This window comes from Rosa chinensis, chromosome 7 (genome assembly GCF_002994745.2).
Source record: "Rosa chinensis cultivar Old Blush chromosome 7, RchiOBHm-V2, whole genome shotgun sequence".
Taxonomy (NCBI): Eukaryota; Viridiplantae; Streptophyta; class Magnoliopsida; order Rosales; family Rosaceae; genus Rosa; species Rosa chinensis.
The window spans coordinates 50,849,432-50,868,847 of record NC_037094.1 but is presented as its reverse complement, the minus strand read 5'-3'; the positions used below and the strand labels follow the sequence as shown (position 1 = coordinate 50,868,847).

At 38.1% G+C, this 19,416-nt stretch overlaps 3 protein-coding genes across 4 annotated transcripts; 1 reads left to right on the top strand and 2 right to left on the bottom strand.

Moving 5' to 3' along the window:
* The first annotated feature begins 273 nt into the window (after positions 1 to 273).
* Positions 274 to 3,086, top strand: LOC112176457 (patellin-3). The gene is made up of 4 exons (XM_024314386.2): positions 274 to 1,728; positions 1,931 to 2,055; positions 2,173 to 2,314; positions 2,421 to 3,086. The coding sequence occupies exons 1-4, from the start codon at positions 445 to 447 to the stop codon at positions 2,673 to 2,675; spliced, it is 1,806 nt and encodes a 601-aa protein (XP_024170154.1). The 5' UTR covers positions 274 to 444; the 3' UTR covers positions 2,676 to 3,086.
* A 10,264-nt stretch (positions 3,087 to 13,350) lies between these two features.
* Positions 13,351 to 14,064, bottom strand: LOC121050665. Its single transcript, XM_040511486.1, has one exon. It carries the CDS (start codon positions 14,062 to 14,064, stop codon positions 13,351 to 13,353), a length of 714 nt encoding a protein of 237 aa, XP_040367420.1.
* Positions 13,810 to 15,079, bottom strand: LOC112178104 (zinc finger MYM-type protein 1-like). Of its 2 annotated transcripts, none has more exons than XM_040511856.1 (3): positions 14,646 to 15,079; positions 14,394 to 14,543; positions 13,810 to 14,139 (listed from the first exon to the last, which is right to left on the bottom strand). In XM_040511856.1, the coding sequence occupies exons 1-3, from the start codon at positions 15,022 to 15,024 to the stop codon at positions 14,117 to 14,119; spliced, it is 552 nt and encodes a 183-aa protein (XP_040367790.1). In that variant the 5' UTR covers positions 15,025 to 15,079; the 3' UTR covers positions 13,810 to 14,116. The 2 variants fall into 2 exon arrangements, with proteins under 2 accessions (XP_040367790.1, XP_040367791.1); XM_040511857.1 differs by having other exon boundaries at positions 13,810 to 14,130.
* Positions 15,080 to 19,416: the final 4,337 nt, after the last annotated feature.

Genomic DNA, 19,416 nt, shown 5'->3' with positions numbered 1-19,416 from the left:
TTATGGGCAAACATGGGGCGAGGGGCAATTGGACACATTCTGGGGCAAAGTACATCGTTGGATATGAAATTGGCGATAGAGATGGAAGGATGGAAGGAAGAGAGAGAAAGAGAGAGAGTTGAGAACGGAAACGGAAACGGAAACGGAAGAGAGAGTGGGGGTGGACCCCACGAATAGAAGTGGAGGGGTGTGTTAGTTCACTTAATAGCTGGCAAACCGGTCTGACAGACTGGTTCGCTCCATAGACAACAACACACAACATCAACCACCATTTCTTCTTCTTCTTCTTCTTCTTCTACAAACACCCCCCACTTCTTCCATCAACCCTCATTTTAAGCCTTCCCCCTCTCCCTCAAACTATACCTCTCCATTTCTCTCTCTCTCTCTCTCTCTCTCTCTCTCTCTCTCTCTCTCGCCTGAGTGAGTTGATTATAACCGTTATACATGGCTGAGGAACACGAGAAGCCTGCTGCCTCTGCTGTGGAGGCACCGTGTGAGGTGGCGGTGGTGGAGTCGGAGGCGCCGCCTGCTGAGAAGTCTGTGACCGAGAAGGAAGCTGTGCCGGTGCCGGAGCCGGAGCCGGAGCCGGAGGCCAAGCCTGCCGTGGAGGTCGTTGAGGAGGCGGAGAAGCCTGCCAAGGCTGAGGAAGAGGTTGATCCTAAAATCGTCGCTCAGTCAGTTTCGTTCAAGGAAGAGAGCTACGTTGTTGGTGAGTTGCCCGAGCCGCAGAAGAAGGCTCTGGAGGAGCTGAAGCAGCTCATCCAGGAGGCCCTCAACAAGCACGAGTTCACCGCGCCGCCGACTCCGCCGCCGGTTAAGGAGGAGGAGAAGCCGGCTGTGGAGGAAGAGAAGAAAGAAGAAAAGAAGGAGGAGGAAAAAGCTGCCGAGCCTGAGGCCCCTGCCCCTGTTTGTGAAGCAGAGGCACCAAAAACTGAAGATGCTCCAGAAGCTTCCAAGTGCGAGGAAGTGAAACCAGAGGAAGAAGTGAAAGAAGAGAAGATCGTTGTTGTGACTGAGGTGGTTGAGACTGTTACCAAGGTTGACGATGACGGCGCCAAGACTGTGGAGGCGATTGAGGAGACCATAGTGGCCGCAGTCCCTACTCCGGCGGCGACCGAGGAACCAGCCAAAGAAGCTGAAGCGGCAGTCGAGGCGACTCCACCGACGGAGGAGCCGAAAAAAGAAGCGGAAGGGGCCCCGGCTGCTCCTCCGGTGGAGCCAGAGGAGGTCTACGTCTTTGGAATCCCGATTCTCGGTGACGAGCGCAGCGACGTCATTCTGCTCAAGTTTCTGAGGGCTAGGGATTTCAAGGTGAAGGACGCCTTCGCCATGATCAAGAACACCGTGAAGTGGCGCAAGGAGTTCGGGATCGACGCCCTGCTGGAGGAGGAGCTCGGAAGCCACTGGGAGAAGGTGGTGTTCACTCACGGCGTCGACAAGGAAGGCCACCCTGTGTGCTACAACGTGTTTGGTGAGTTCCAGAACAAGGAGCTGTACCAGAACACGTTCACTGATGAAGAGAAACGGTCCAAGTTCATCAAGTGGAGGATCCAGTTCCTGGAGAAGAGCATCAGAAAATTCGACTTCAACCCTACCGGAATCTCCACCATCGTTCAGGTCAACGATCTCAAAAACTCTCCCGGACTCTTCAAGAGGGAGCACAACCAGGTCACCAACCAGGCTCTTCAATTGCTTCAGGACAACTACCCTGAGTTCGTTGCCAAACAGGTATGGTTTCATAGATAGAGTTTGGTTGATTAATTAATCTCTTGTTCAATTATAGTAAATTTGATTTTGGGATTTAGAAGGTGTTAATTAATTTCCTGTTCAATTATAGATAATTTTGTTTTGAGGTTTTGGGGTTTTGAAGGTGTTGATTAATTTTTTGTTCAATTATAGCTAATTTGATTTTGGGGTTTTGGGTTTGAAGGTGTTTATCAATGTGCCATGGTGGTACCTTGCTTTCAATAGGATGATCAGCCCCTTCCTGACCCAGAGGACCAAGAGCAAGTTTGTGTTTGCTGGTCCATCCAAATCCGCCGAGACCCTATTCAAGTAAGTGCCAGTCTAATATTCTTCACTGTTTTTGTCCCTTTTTGAGTTAATTCAAATTCAAATAAGGCTTTTGCATGATTCTGTTTTGTTGCTTTGCATATGAATTATGATGAACAGATACATAGTTCCAGAACATGTGCCAGTTCAGTATGGTGGTCTAAGCAAGGAAGGCGAGTGTGAATTCACCACAGCCGACCCTGTCACAGAGGTTACTGTTAAACCAGCTTGCAAACACACCGTTGAAATCCCAGTTTCTGAGGTATTACCTTGTTCATGTAATTGAATTGTGTATATATTACATTCTAGTCGCAATTGGATTTTGTTGAGAAACTAGAAATTCTAATGGGATTTTGTTGGATTCGCAGAGTGGTGTTCTTGTTTGGGAAGTGAGAGCATTGGCTTGGGATGTGAGTTACGGAGCTGAGTTTGTGCCAAGTGCTGAGGATGCTTACACAATCATATTGCAAAAGACTAGAAAGGTTGCCCCAAGCGATGAGCCAGTGATCTCGAACAGCTTCAAGATCGGCGAGCCAGGGAAGGTTGTGCTCACCATTGACAACCAAAGTTCCAAGAAGAAAAAGCTCCTCTACAGGTCCAAGACCAAGCCTTCCTCTGATTAAAAAGCGTGCTGATGAATAGTTCTTCATTCCTAGCTGTCTTGGCGGTTCACATTTCCGATCAAATACAAGACAGCTCAAAGTGCAGTACTGCAGAATAAACAGTGGTTCTTTGCTATTTAAATACAGGGTTAATTTTTTGTTCTTTTGGTTGTTGATATTTATTTTCGTTTTTTGGAATGAAAGAAGAAAAAAGTTATGGGATTCATATTTATTTTAGTGTATGGGGAGAAATATATTTGTTATTCTGTTTTGGACCTTTGGAAGGATTGGATGCCTGTGGTGGGGAAAACATTTGACGTAGATATGTTTAGGGATGGGGACATGTGTACGGACTTGGGACACAAGCTCTGTTTCTATTCTTGATACTGCCTGTAAAATTTGTGTAAATTTGGTTGGTACCTTCATTCTCTTCCTTTATAGATGTTTGGTCATTTTTCTTTGTTGTTGTCTGTGGTCCTATCAATCACTTTTACTCATTAATTTCTTTTTCATGTTTTTTCATCAAGTTATATAGTTTTTTTTTTTTTGATACGAAAAGTAGAACACTTAAATACGAAGGCCACGAGGGCCTCCACAGTTTACAGAGTCAAATAAGATAGCTCTAGAAACTGTAGGTGGGAAACGATTAACCCACCACACACGATCCGAGAGAGAATGGCCCAAATTTGCGACAGAATCAGCAGTAAAATTTGCCTCCCTAAACACATGTTTAAAGGAAATGGTAGAAAACGAATTAGCCAGAGTTTTGACATCCCGAATGATTTTACGCAGCCTCCAAGGTGGGTGAGAAACTCCATTAACCGCATCAATAACAAGTTTGGAGTCTCCCTCAACCTCAAGGAACTGAATTCCCCTATCCTTCGCCGCAGCCAGACTATCACGTAAAGCAACGGCCTCCGCCATTGGAACAGTGGCATGACCCGAAGTTGTTGCACTTGCCAGAATTGGGTTTCCAAAATGGTCTCTGAAGATGAAACCCGATGCAGCAGCACCAGACTTGACAGATCCATCAAAATTAAGCTTGATTGTATTTAGTGGAGGCGGACTCCAGCGGATGTGTTCTGGTTCTTGGCTGGAGTAGACCTGTGTTGTAGCCTGCGGATCATTATCCAACATCTGAAGAACAGCCTGTGAAGCTGACACAACAGTGCATGGCACTGCAGATACATCTTTAAAGATAAGGTCATTTCTGGCTTTCCAAATCGGCCAAGCTAAAACAATGACTTTAGCAAAAAGTTTTTGATCATAAGGTCTTCTACTGAACATTTCAGCAAAGACGTTTAGATAACCTTCCTTCCAGTCAATGGGTGCAGAGATCCCTGCAAGTCTCCATACATTCAAAGCAAAAGGACAATACCCAAAGAGGTGGTCAGCTGTTTCATTATCAGTATTACAAACAGGACAGGAATTATCTAAAACTGACCCAAACCTTGAAAGTCTGTCTCTTGTTTTTAGTCTGCCAAGGAGGAAAAGCCAGGCAAAGATTTTAACCTTTGGCGGAACATTCAGCTTCCACATCTTGTTAATGAGATCCATTTGGTTATGCTTATTTGTGTTTTGTAACTAAAGCCAGGTTGCCGATTTGATTGAGAACTTCCCACAAGAAGAGGGGCCCCAAACAAACTCGTCATCCTGGTCTGATAATGGTATTGGGATTCCTATAATCTGATTAACTATTTTATGATCAAAGAAAGAGTACAATTTAGGTAAATTCCATGTACCTTCAGTTATGAAATCAGCCACTGTCTCCTGCCAATTAATTTGAGCTTTCTGCATGTCATTTAGCAGGTTGCACAGGGGAAAATCAAAGGCCCAATTAAAGGTCCAGAAATTAATTGTGCTACCATTTCCCACAATCCATCTCATTCCCTTGAGAACCAGGTCCCTACTGTCCAAAACTCCCTTCCAAGCCAGAGAACTTGACTGCTTCTTTTTAACCTGAAAGAAATTAGAGTTTTTCATCAAGTTATATAGTTGAAATGAGGTCTTAGTCTTTTTATTTATTTTTAATAAAGAGTTGGTGCTGCTTTTAAATTTTGATTAATGAAACTGTTGAATAAGGGGGGGACATAGAGCCTAAACTCCTGATTACAATAATCATTTAGAATATGTCCCGAAATAATATCAGGAATCTCTATAAAGTACATGTATTCTAACAAGCACTAAATAGCAAGGAGTGCTTGACAGGCTACTCCATTTGTTTTGACATAATGGAAAAATAACTTGATATGTAACTCGATTACAACGTAGTATAATTACCAATTGCACAGCTTTCCTACTATATTGCCGTCGGAAAAAAAATCTGACGACACTTAGTTTCACCCTGCCACTAGGAGGCAGCGACCATTTGATCAAGCAAGGAACTCGCCGCCTACCTAGAGCAAACACGTTACTGCAACTAGGAAGTTGCGACCATTTGCCAATGCAAGGAACTCACCACCTACCTAGAGCAGACATGACACACAAGGTGTAAACACCGAGACCAAACCCACTGCGTCCTACCAAAAAATGGTAGTAACTTATTAAAACAACTACTACTATGAAAGCCAAACAACTAAATATTTTAAAATAAAAAACAAACCCTCTTAGAGGAGAAGGCTTGATGAAAGGAAAGAACTTGGCTGACCAGCCCTGGTCAGGAGGGGTTGACCACAGCCACTAACAATCTGACAGCTGTCCTTTTTTTTATTTTTTTTGGCACCTTTTCCTTTCGATTCTCCTTCTTCAGTTCTTCCTCCTCTGTTCTCCTTCTTCCTCTTCTCCACTCCCATAGTGCAATGGAGTCCATAGTCGCCTCAGCCGCCCAGAAGCCATAGGAGCCGCTCCTCTTCGATCTCATCTCCGCCATCATTGAAGAGCCCAAGGTCCCTCTGCGTGAGTACCATTTTGGAGGATACATCTACCGGGAGGTCCGGAAAGAGCTGTAGGCTTACGGGTTGCAAACTGCAGCAACTTTTTCCGTTGCCGTCGGCCAAGGTGGTGCGAACTGCAGCAACTTTTTCCGTTGCCGTCGGCCGAGGCGGTGCCGTCGTCCTCCACGCGTCCCTGATTAGGAGGGTCATTCAGATCCCACATTTTCTTCTTCTTCTTCTTCTCTTGCGCTTTACTTTCTCAGTAGCTTGACGCGTCCCTGATTAGGAAAGATCTACAAATAAACTCGGGTTCTTAACATCAAACCCAAAATTTTGGGCAAAACGGTATAAAAGAACAAGAACAAGAGGAAGAGGAAGAATTGAATAAGGAGAACCGAAAGGGAAAGGGGCAAAAAAAAAAAAAATTGGACAGCTGTCAGATTGTTAGTGGCTGTGGTCAGCCCCTCCTGACCAGGGCTGGTCAGCCAAGTTCTTTCCTTGATGAAAATAGGAGTGCTAAGTGAGGTGTTAGGCTATGATTTAGAGTTTTAATCTAAAAGAAGGCTTGATGAATGTTACTTTTTTCAAGTATCAACCCTACCCGACCCTTTTCACTCCATTAGCCGCTTAAGACCACCTTTAGTTGGATTTGCTTGAGGGAATGGTGTTGTGTTGTGTCTATGTTGTCTAAAGTTTTATATTTTAATACGTCTACATAATTTCAAAAATTATACCAAATATAACTTCATGCATTAACCATTAAGATCCAACTTATGAACTAAACTGAACCAGTGAAAAACCGATATTCACTTGTGTTCACATTATATTCATTATCGTATACAATTTCATCTAGTCTAGTCTCCGGCCCCCATTTTTTGAACTCGAGATGAATTTAGTGTGACCCTTTATGTCTTTGTCCCCGCACTCTCTTGCAGGCGTCGTATGTTCTTTTCCATCATAGTTTGCGGCTCTTTCGATTTTTTGGATTGCAAATGGTTGAAAGTCTTGATTTGATGTTTCCAAAGAATGCGTCTAGTTTTGAGTTTTAAGTTTTTCCTTGATTCGATTTATGGGGATTCCGTTCTTCAAAACCTCTTGCATACATGTTGGTTCATTATCCAAGTAAGCAGTGTTGAGTAGCCTTTTAATGGCCTTGGTGTTGGTTCTCAGGCATATATATGTTCCGATGTTAGGGTGTAATGATCCTTGGAGAATGTCACAAACTAGTTCATGGTCGGAAGCCAACATTTAGCTCACCAAGTGATCAAAATTGACTATCTTTGGGTTTTGGTTGTTATCTCTGATGAAGAATAGGAGTTAGCTTCTTATTGAGAGGTTTAGGACCTTGGTTTTTAAGACACCACAGATTATCACTTAAATTTCGAGTCTTTTTATGATATATTATAGGATTTTGCACCTGTTTTTCTAAATGTGCTTAAATGTGTGAATTAGTGCGTTAATGACCCGTTTATCACAATATGGATGTGTCACTAGGTATTTGCTCTTGCTGGGGTGCAGTAATAGATGTGTCACTGTGCCATTTATGTTATCGGTGCCTCCTTTGGTTTCATAGAATGTTAGTTTGGCTAGAGTAAAGCACATCCTAATCCCAGGCCACTTTCTTTAACTTGGTATGATACTGTTGAAGCTTTAACAACGGTGGCACACGCTCACTCCTGAAGGTTGCAAATAAAACTTTTCCGTTTCAAGTTAAATTAGTGATAGAGTGTCACGCCTCGATTTTCAAATATAATCTTAAAATTATACATGTGTGATGATTCAGCCATCAATATAAAATACTTGTAAAACTTTTTTCTTTTAAATCAAGTACATACTAATGCTTTGAACCCACTACGTCAATACATACTCTCTCCATAGAGTCATATATTCTATAAGTTTACGAATTAAATTGTCACAACAAAACAATACGTAAATGCTCCTCAGAGCTTACTACATAAGAGCAACTCCAACAGCTTCCCTATATTTTGATTTTACTCTATTTTAGGGAAGAATGAGTCTCTTTTACTCCAACAGATTCCCTATAATCATCCCTATTTTAGAGATAATGAAGAGAGAGAAAACCAAATTCCCTAAATTTACAGCAATCTCTAAAATTTAAGGAAGAATTATGGAGATTTTAGAAATTGCTGCAAAATAGGGAATCTGTTGGAGTTGGAGAAGAAAAACTAGCTAAAGCTTTGATTTTTGCTACCCTATAATACAAAAATTATAGGAAAGCTGTTGGAGTTGCTCTAACGGAAGTCATGTCAATGGTAAAGTTACAAAATTGGCTTCCTACTGTAAATATGCAAATACACGATCTCAGTTTCAGCCACGATTATCCTAACCTGCATGATTAACCCCTACACCATCGAATAGTGCACCGGGTTGCCACATAACAAACCCAGTAAGCTTATGAAAGCTTGTATGACTAACTCAAATACAACAATCAAACACCACCATACCAACCACGAGAAAACCACTATTTCAATTTAATAAAAACAAACCACGCATGTATTCCTTTCATCGAAGGAGTTGCATATGTCACTCCGTGACAAAAATCATATTAATTGATCGCTCAACAAAATAATTATGAAATCCAAAGTCCCCTATGGACAATAAAAGATATAATACTCTTGAAACTGTCTTTCAAAACCCGTACTTATGAGTCCCAAGTAATCTCAACTATTACCCCCATAAGATACAATTAAACCTGGCAGACAGACTAGAGCTCTAACTAATCGTAACCAATAACCTGACCAAAGCATTGGTTCCCGATAACATGTCATGGTCACATTCGTGACCCCCGATGCTCAACCCTTAAGTCTTTGGATTCACGTTATAAATACTAAAACATTAAGTGAGTCGCACTGGACCCAAAATGTTACATGAATCTAAAATAAAAGATTCTCTGACATTGATCCTCCTTAATGACTCCCGGTACAGAGACCAAACATTTAATTAAGTCACCCATGACCTAAAAATGTTCCACAAACTCAACACTTTTCAAACAATAGAAATCAACACTTCCCATAATATATTGTTTTTCGAAAAGTCACCACTCAAAACAATAATATGAACCCTATCACAAATATTGCTTTATCACAACAAATCCACCAACAGATATATATTTCACGTAAATAAACATAAATGAACATTATGAGATTGCAATTAAATAATTAACTTTCAAAACGATAAGGTAACTCTGTTCGTAAATGAACATTGTGAGATTACTCACCTCAAAATTCCCGCTGCATCTTCACACAACTAGATAACTTACAGAACGTATTCTGTCAAGAACCTAAGGAAAGTACGATCTCAATTCAGTACACGATTCATAAAGCGATTAAAGTTCTAATCCCCCGATTGAACTAAAACATGAAAGTAATGCCAATCGAGGCGAAACCTCATCTGAGACCACCCAAAGTCTCTGAAACACTTCTAGGATCAATATATCAAAACTACAAGTCGATCGAACGACTGTATCCTCACGGATTGAAAATCGAGACAATCGAAACTGCTAAAAATCCTAACATGATCAAATGATCTCTAAAAGTTACATATCATATATCAAAACATTCAAATCGACTAGTAGATGATAAATGAAGCAAGAAACTATCCCAGACATGGCCAAACGCTCTGTCACGCGTGGCTACACAAACTGCATGCGCCGCCTGACCAAACTCAAAACCAGCAAGATCCAACCGTCCAAAATGAAGAGAATACCAATTGGAGCAACTTTAATACCTGGAGTTCAAGCTAACTCGACCTAGATCGCCGCCGCAAGCCCAAATACATTGTTCACCTTGAGTTGCAGCTCCACACTGAAAATTGATCAAAACCACCACCAAGGATCGATAGAGGAGGCCTCTGCGAGCAAACAAGACCAGTTTCACCTTCAGCTGTTGCCGGAATCAAGAAAACTGATCGGGTCCGCCGCCACCAATCTTCATTGCCTCGCTGTGCCGCCGTGGGTCAGAATCGCCTCTAGAGACCACCGTAGGGAGGACCAGACGGAGGAGAGGAGGCGATTTGGGTAGGTGGCGTGGTCTGCCGTTGCCGGAGGAGCAAGTTCCGGTTGGGTCTATTTTCCAGATACGGGTCGGGTCGACTGGAAGAGAGAGAGAGAGAGAGAGAAGTTTCTATGGAACTTTCTGGAACAGTGCCAAAAAGGGAAATTTTTGTTTTGTGTGATTTTTTTTCCTGAAACTTGCCATTTATACTAAAATTTATGAAAATGGAAATAACTTTCGCTGACCATAACTTTCTTGTACGAACTCCGATTTACGCGTACAGCATAGTCCACGAACACGTATTGACGCTAATCTCTACAACTTTTGTGAATGAAGTTTTCGGAGAAACTCAAAGTATAAAAAGTCAACATTCGTAACCCCCCTAAATGACGTTTTCTGAATAATTATTCGTCCGAAAATAGTTCCACTTCACTACCAACATACGGATAAAGCAAAATAACAATTATTAATTGCAAGAATTAAATAACGAAAATCTAGTTCATCACACAAAGTTTGTTGCTACTTATAAAACAGGTTAAAGCTTTGAACAATAAGTCTTTTAGTGAGTTTCGCCCAAAAATCAGAAGAATAAATTGATAAGGACATCAAAACTGAAAAGCTAAACGTCATCAAATTTACATGGGAAATTATTTATTGATAAAACATCAATAGTAAGATTAAATCTTTGATATAGGCTAACACTGTGTACCTTATTATTTGCAAGAACTGTTGGTTTCTCTTTTTTTATTTTTTATTACAACAACTGAGAATTACAACAACTAGTTTTTCATGAGTCAAACTTACGATCTCTCACTTACAGAGGGAAGACTTATGTCATTGGACGCAATGAAACTGAGCTATTTAAAAAGATTATAGCTTTCATGTCTCCTCTCCTCACTGGTTTTTTTTTTTTTTAATAAAAATAAAGAAAATATTAAATATTGGCTATAAACATGTTCTTAATATGTTTCGTAATAACCTTTTGTGTTTTATTTCTTGGCTGCAACATTATATATCTGATCAACTCCTCAAAAAAAAAAAAAAGATATATATATATATATATATATATCTCTCTCTCATGAAAAGAAAGAAGAAGAAGAAGAAGAAGAAGAAAAATCACGCGGTCTGCAGCTGAACCAGTTTTGGTTCGTTGGAATTGGACCAGTTTTGTTCGTCAAAGTAGTTTACTGTGCTGTTGTTCCCTAGCGCAGTCTGCGGCTGCAGAGTGCACATTAAAAAATTAAAACAAAAGATTAAAGTATGTGACTACAGAAGTACAGAGTCATTTCATTTCATGGCTCTTAAATCATAATAAAAATGTGAACAAGAGGCAGCACATCTTTTGTTTTCCTTTTTAAAAGGCCATTAAAGCACTGGCCCAATAAAATTAAGAAAGTAAGTAAGCTAATTTCCTTACAGTAAAAATTTGAAATAAAACTAGGTCACATGTCAATTTGCTAGATACAGATTTGCTATAATTTAGGAGTTAGGCAGGCTGAGATAAGCGGCAGTAATTTAGGCAATCACTTTATATAGAAAGTAATGCTTTGCAGTCCAGATCGCAACATTGAAGTTTTATTTAAAATGAATTTATTTTATTTAAAACTTAAAAATTATAAACATTAGTTCGGGTGTGTGTCCATAAAATTTCACAAAAATTCATAGACTCTTCTTGACGCATACTTTGTTAGACTGTAGGGACTTGAGCTTGTACAATTATACTAGGGTCACTACCGTTTGCTAAGGTTTGTAACTCTTTTTAAATGTTTTGTACTAAAGAATAGTTGAAATTATTTAAGTGATGACTCTTTCTACCGTGTCTTTAAACTGTGAGTCATTATGTAAAATTTTTGCCTAATATAAAATCCGAACCTCTATAAACAACTTCCTAACTAATCATCACCGCAAAGCACATGACGCCTAGAACAAAAATGATATAAAACCAAAACTTCATATCTTCAAAACCTTCTTAAATTAGTCATCGAATCTATAATCAAGCTCCTTACATAATAATATACTCAGAAACAACCCACACCAATGATACCATCCAAAAGAGAAATGACCATATGCAATGCCACCATTTGACACTCACCCAAAGCACAATTAAGCAAGGATTACACATGTTTTCGTTAACAATTATTACTTTAGAGTTAGGCAGAGAGGCTGAGAGAAGCGGCAGTAATTTAGGCAATCACTTTGCAGAAAGCAATGGCTTGTTGGTTGTCTTCATTCCCAGCTTTATTCATATTGATTCCTTCATACGACTCGGGACCCGTGTTTGGTTTGCAATCATTTTCTCCACCACCTTCATTTAACAAACATAAAATTTTGGATTAATTATTGCTCTTAAGATATTTATAATCAATCAACTGGGTCAAATTAAGCATCACCAAAATTTAAATATTACAGGAGCACACCTGCTATCAACGTTTCACAATGGAAACTTCATAGTTAATTATTGTTTTGGTTGGAGATTCTTGGTTTAAAAGCGACATGACCTGCCGTTTTTTTTTTCTTTTTCTCCTTTTGTTTTACTGTAACCTTTCCCTATCAAAATATTCATGTTGATCTTCTGCAGTTTCGGTGATAATGGGTGGCAAAAATAAATAAATAAATAAAAGGAAAAAAAAAAAATTCCTCTCATATACACAAATCATGATCTTGTACTGACGTACTGTATTGTATTCCATGTGAAGTGCTATAGGATTTACTAATTTAGGGTTTAGGAGTTCAGTTCAAATCGATCAATAATTAAACGAAATTATAAATAAATAATTAAATACCCTTTTTAGGCCACTGTATACTATAAAATTTATTCCTTCCCTCACGAGGCTAGCTAAAAGCTTTTTGGTTCCGCTAGTAACTTCGGGTGAATAGATTTTTAGGTTCGAGTGGGCGATAAGAAATAAAAACATCGGGTGGCCTGAAAAGAAATGTTACAAAAATGATTTTATCTGTAATAAGGTCACAATTAGCCTAGCTAACTATAGGAATGAGCGGGGCTCCGGCCACTTGGGGTGAGGAAGCTCCGCCGTGGTTGCCAGCCATCTTCAATATTTAGTTTCTTAATTCAGCTGAAAGTTTCATCGAGACTGTTTGACCTCTTGACAAAGCAGTGAAAGCACAAGTACAGATTGTTGGAGCATGAATATCTCCCATCCTAGGATAAGAGATCAAATACAACTATGCCAACGACGTCCTTTTGGTGTAGCAAGGGAGCCTCTTCTGCTTGACCTCTTAAGTTGGGCACAATCCAAGATAGAGGCCCAATCTTCATAATCTCCTGGTTAGCTCAGGAATGAAAATTAGAGATATGGGTGACCAGCACACTCTTTCACTACCAACATGGTGTTTGAATCAGGGCAATTAACTCGTCGCGCTCCTGAGCTCTAGGGATATAAGGAGTGACCAGCAGACTCACAAGAAGTACAATACTATAAACAAGCGTGGTCATGAGTCATGACCATGATCACCGGTCATTAGACTCGTCCATAATCGCCATGAGTGCCATCTCCGATGGCTTGCAAGTACCAAGAAGTTCCAACCTTAATAGGAACCATGCAATGGCGGATCCAGGATTGGAACCTTGGACGGGCTGGATTTCTTAAACAAAACAAAAAAAATTTATATATATATATATATATTATGGAGAATCTCGATAGTGCGAGAGAATTTTATAAATTAAAAAAAAATGTACATCTAGTCATGGGGGGACGTAGTGAGCCTTACCCCTCAAATGCATATCTATACAAAAATAAAAAAACAAAATCAACAACAAAATAAACGTGCAATGCAATACAAGAACCTAAACTAACTAAATCTAACTCTACGAGTTCCACAAGCTTCAAACTCTTTGATCACCGATTCATTGTCCATAGATTCAGCATATTCTTTCTCAATATGAAGGACCATACAATCACCAAGAAACTCATCCTCCATCTTGTTTCTAAGTTTATTCTTAATGATGTTCATAGCTGAAAATGCCCTTTCAGTGGTCGCCGTAGAAACAGGAATAGTCAAAACTAGACAAATCAATCTATAAAGCATAGGGAAAAATTCTGACTTCCTTGTTTGAACCAACATTCTGCACAAATCAGAAATGGATTCCAAATTCTGGAACTTTGCATCACTACGCATATCCTTCTCATAATATGCACACTCTAATTCTAGAGCAAACATTTCACTATCAACAAAATCTTCAGGATAATACTTCTTTGCAAGATTGCATGCACCTTCAGTTTTAAAATTACTGAAGTTATCACAAGGATCCAAGGTTGAACTAAGTATAAGAAGTTCAGATGTTTGGTCTGAGAATCTTCTATTCAACTCACTCAACTGAAAATCAACTAAAGCATTGAAGACATCTATATGGTAATGATGCTCAACTGTAATGAAATCTCTTTGTTGGCAACGACGACCTGTACCATCCTTATAACGAGCATTCATATCAGGCATATCAATATCATGTTTCTCACAAAAAGTTTCAACATTTCTTACCAAGTCATCCCAGCCTTCTTCTCTCATCTCTTGAAGAAATGATTTTGTATGTCCAACAAACTTCATAGCATGTACGAAGTCAAGAGATTTTCGCTGCAATGTCTGACAAAGAACTTCAGTAATTTTCATCAATTTGTGCATTAGAAGCAAGCAGAACACAAAATCAAAAGACATCATAGTTTTAAGAACAGCCACAGCTTCTCCTTGCAATTCCTTGGGTCCTTGCTCAATCATATAATTAAGAGTTTTTTTGGTTGAACTAAACAATTCAATCAAACTCTTAATTGAACGAAAATGTGAGCTCCAACGTGTAGCAGCAGCTCGTTGCAAAGTACAAACTTGATTAGCACCAGTACCTGTTTGAAGTTGGCCACAAGCTACCAAATCTGCAATTTCTTCCTTTCTCACAGCTTTTAATGCAGAATGACGCTTAGCAGAAGAATCAACAAAATTCACAATTAAACTTAAACTTGAAAAAAATTGCCAAATCTCCGGCACCCCTTTAACTGTAGCATTCAATGACAATTACAAGCGGTGAGCAAAACAATGCACATAATAAGCATAAGGACACTCTTCAAGAAACAATGCTTGTAACCCATTATAAATACCTCTCATATTGCTAGCACCATCATATCCTTGACCACGCATATTTCTCACTTGAAGATTGTACATAGTAAGTACTTTAGAAATCTCATCTTTAAGAGTTTGTGAGGTAGTGTTAGGAACACTCACAATCTTAAAAAATCGTTCTCGAATAATACCTTGACAATCAACAAACCTCAAAATAATGGCCATTTGTTCCTTACTAGATATATCTACTGCTTCATCAACAAGAATACAATATTTGGAATCTCCAACTTCTTCACGTATCTTGTTTCTCACTTTATTACCAAGAATATTTAGAAGTTGCTTTTGAATTGATGGACTAATGTACTTGGCATTTCCGGGAGCATTTCCCAAAACAACTCTCTCAACCTCAATACTCATTCTTGAAAAAGATTTTATGACTTCTCTAAAATATCCCGCATTCAATGAGTTTTCAGTTTCACCATGGCCTCTAAAAGCAGCTCCTTGATTAGCTAGCAATCTTACACTTTCTATTGAAGCCTTAAGCCTCAATCGATTGTCCTCTATATCCTTACTAGATTTTGACTGAAAAATTGTTTCAATTTGTTTGGTTGGATTTCTTAATAAATCCCATTTTTGCATTGCAGCATGATGGGGAGAATTAAGGCCTCCTACATGCTTCATCAACACATTATCACTACCACAAACCCTCTTCCAAGCCTTAAACCCATCAACGGTGAATGCTGTATGCTGAGAATCTTCAGTGTCAAATAGAAAACAAGGGAAGCAATACGCCTTATCAAGAGCAATTGAATATTCAAGCCATGGATTGTCCTTGAACCAAGAAAACTGAAATCTACGTTGTTGACTCCCTTGTTCAGTGAATGGAAATTCTAACTCGGGTTGAAATGGACCCAATAAAACATAGGTTTTTCGAATACTATCACGCTCATTGATTGGATATTTCCATATGGCACAACGTAATCCAGGATCACGTTCAAGAGCGTTGATATTATTTTGTGGTTCAGGAATGGAAGGTTGTGGTTCAACATCAATATTTGGAGAGGATATGGAAGGTTCAGAAACCACATTTGAACTTGAAGACTCAACATTTGTTCTTTTAAACCATGAGTCAATGAATTTTGATCGCTTCGCTTTTGGCTCATGATTTGACATTTTACTCTAACACCTATAAATTAAGAAATTAACTTTGAATTAACTACTTTTCATAATAACTAATTTAACAAAAATAAAAAACCACAATATAAATTATATGCACTAATGCACAATGAACAGAAAGGAAAAAAATACCTCAGAAAGCAGTAGACTCAAATCACTCAATTGCACAGCAGAATGCCATATTTGCTGCAGAAACTCAATTGCACAATTTTAAGTAAACCCATTGAGGCACTGACCTGTTTAAGTATTGAAATCAAATAATCAATTAAACCCACAACAATTGCACATTTGCACAGCAGAAACTCATATTTGCATTTAAACAATTAAACCCACATCACATTTAAGTCGAGTGAACTGCAAAAGTGCAGAACCCAGAAATTGCAGAACCAAGAAGATGGAGAGAAATCAGAGCTGCATACCAGATTTAAGTCAAGTGAACTGCAGAAGTGCAGAACCCAGAAATTGCAGAACCAAGAAGTCGGAGAGAAATCAGAGCTGCATACCAGATTTCCAGACCAAGAGACAACCTTCATTCTTCAATCCATGAAATCATCAATCCAATACAACCTACGAAATTGAATTTCACATCAATCCTTAACCCTAGAAATTGCCCCAAATTGGATTGATTCAATTAAACAAAAGGATTAATTTCAGTTTACCCCCCTGAGGTTTGGGGGTGTCATCATTTCACCCCCTGTACTTTCAATTTTGAATTTTTACCCCCTAAACTTTCCAATTTCAATCAACCGTGTCCAATTTTCTACTATTCCGTCCAAATTGGACGTTAAGTTTGACTTTTGAGGGCTAAAATAGTCATTTCAACATAAATTTTTTTTTAAAAAAAATAAAAATTAAAAAATAATTTATTTATTTATTTTTTTTTTTTCTGTTTCTTCATTTTTTTTAATTTTTTAATTTTTTGTCTTCAACCTATACACCACAAGTTATAATAGGTTTATAAAAACAAAAAAATACTCTACGTGGTTGAAAGCCGCTCGCTGGTTTATGATATTTGTGATATATCTCTAATAAAGTGAAGAATTTTAGGATATATCCCCAATAAAGTGAAGAAATATTTGTAAAAAATAATTTTACACTATATCTGTAAATAAATATCTGTATATCCCCAATAAAGTGAAGAAATATCTGTGTAAAATCATTTTTGGTCTACGATATTTGTGATATATCTCCAATAAATTGAAGAATTTTATGATATATCCCCAATAAAGTGAAGAAATATATGTAAAAAATGATTTTACCCTTTATCTATAAATATCTGTATATCCCCAATAAAGTGAAGAAATATCTGTGTAAAATCATTTTTTACAGATATTTATTTACAGATAAAGTGTAAAATTATTTTTTACAGATATTTCTTCACTTTATTGGGGATATATCCTAAATTCTTCACTTTATCGGAGATATGTCACAAATATCGTAGACCAGCGAGCGGTTTTCAACTACCTAGAGTATTTTTTTGTTTTCATAAACCTATTATAACTTGTGGTGTATAGGTTGAAGACAAAATAAAATAATAAAATAATAAATAATTAAAAAAAACGAAGAAACAGAAAAAAAAAAAAAAAAAAAAAATGAAGAAACAAAAAAAAATAAAAAAGCGAAGAAACCGAAAAAAAAAACTAAAAAACAGAAAAAAATAAATTTTTTTATTTTTTTTAAATTTTTTATGTTGAAATGACCATTTTAGCCCTCAAAAGTCAAACTTAACGTCCAATTTGGACGGAATAGTAGAAATTGGACACGGCTGATTGAAATTGGAAAGTTTAGGGGGTAAAAATTTAAAATTGAAAGTACAGGGGGTGAAATGATGACACCCCCAAACCTCAGGGAGGTAAACTGAAATTAATCCTAAACAAAATCTTACATTCAATTAAACGAAATTGATGTCTTGATCTCTGAGACTTGAAGTGGAGAAGCCGAGCTTTGCTAGAGTTTAGAGGAGGAGGACTGGAGGAGGCGACGAACTGGAGAAGGAATCGAATACGAACTGGAGAGGTCGACTGAACTGGACGACTAGAGTTGGGAGTGGGTTTAGGACGGGACGGGCTTGAGCTGGACCATACCTAATAAAAAAAAAAAAAAACCAAGTATATATCTAATTTTTTTTTAGGCCCAAAATTTTCGGACGGGCTGGAGCCCGCCCAAGTCAGTATGTAGATCCGCCACTGGAACCATGCATAATCCACGCGCCTACATTATGAGTTCTGGATTCAGTATTAAGCGTCTGTCTACAAGCTCAAATTTCCTTTCCTCTCTCCTTTATCAACTTTTCTAGCATGGTCAAGAGTTGAACACGATGGAGAATGTAGGATCCCAGATTATGAATTCTAAACTTGCATATATGGTGGAAACCTTGGAGATTTGAGTTTTTCCTCTAGTTAAACTACAGCGAAACTGTGAGAAAATACACTAGGTAAGTAGACAATTATCAAAGACTGCATAAACGGAGGAACATTAAAAGCAAGAGAAGTATAATTAGTATCATGGTTGATGAATTACTAGGTCCATGCTGACCATATAACGAGATTTATGTATTACAACTCATAGTGCCCACTGAAATTAAAGGAAAGTACCAATGCAAACGTCTCAAAGCCACTCTACTGCTAATAAGCAGTCATGATGACTTCTGGCGTATTTCGGGAAACACAGTATGAAGACTCAACCACCACATCATCAAGGATTCAAGGGAACCCAACACTACTAGAAGTAGTAGTTCCATTTGTTTTGGGCATATTTTGCTTAAATATGAACAAGGAACAACAGAACATAATAAGTCATTCACTATCTTGAATTACACATCAGTAGGACTATTCACAAGACTTGTGTGGTTAACAGCTTCAACACCATTATAACCTCAAATCACCCATCAGATGCTCTAGATTTAACCATTACAGGACCAGATTAAATTGTCTAGTCTAAAATCAGATTTTTATCATCAGTATTACTGTCGCTCGAATGTTTGTCAATGCATAACTTATCATCAAGGAATTCTGAAGGGAAAATTCTTACATACCTGTATGTCATACACACGTACATTTATAAGAGTGACAACAAATTTGTTGTCAAAGTGGTAATATTGAGTCCTATTTTGAGTAACTTAGTTTTATTGATGGTAATTACACCACCTACGACCTTGTTACAAGTTTTTGAACAAATTTATTGTCAATATTGTAAGTTTTGCTTAATTATATGTAAATAGTGTAAATGAGTATGATAATTTTGTTCTCAATGTTGTAATTTTGATTCATATAAATTGTAATTTTTGTTTAAATATATGTAAATTGAATGTATGATAAACATCACAGTACCATAGCTTGTCCCATTCTGAAGATGGAAATTGATAACTTCACTAAGAATAGAAAATAAATAAATAAAACAAATAATTCAACTTGTAGTGCTGAATGCATCATGAAACTCTCATTAGGGCTCCCCTAAAGTGAAAACTCTCTAAAGTTTCGTAAAGTACGTCAAATCTCAATCATCCGAATAATTTAATGATTTAGAAAGCCTCTACTTCATTAAAATTGGGTACTTTAGAAATTTTAGCCAATTTGAGGTTAACAGTGAGACTAACTTGCCGTTAACCACCTGACATTCAGTCCATGTATCTTA

Bases quoted from the DNA above. Each gene is read 5' to 3' on its own strand.
- LOC112176457 (XM_024314386.2), top strand. From the start codon at position 445: ATGGCTGAGGAACACGAGAAGCCTGCTGCCTCTGCTGTGGAGGCACCG. The intron at 1,729-1,930 runs GTATGGTTTCAT...TTGGGTTTGAAG, and splicing joins CTGAGTTCGTTGCCAAACAG to GTGTTTATCAATGTGCCATG. The intron at 2,056-2,172 runs GTAAGTGCCAGT...TATGATGAACAG, and splicing joins TCCGCCGAGACCCTATTCAA to ATACATAGTTCCAGAACATG.
- LOC121050665 (XM_040511486.1), bottom strand. From the start codon at position 14,064: ATGAGAGAAGAAGGCTGGGATGACTTGGTAAGAAATGTTGAAACTTTT.
- LOC112178104 (XM_040511856.1), bottom strand. From the start codon at position 15,024: ATGAGTATTGAGGTTGAGAGAGTTGTTTTGGGAAATGCTCCCGGAAAT. The intron at 14,544-14,645 runs GTATTTATAATG...TGAATGCTACAG, and splicing joins TGGTGCTAGCAATATGAGAG to TTAAAGGGGTGCCGGAGATT. The intron at 14,140-14,393 runs GTACTGGTGCTA...GTTCTTTGTCAG, and splicing joins TTGTGGCCAACTTCAAACAG to ACATTGCAGCGAAAATCTCT.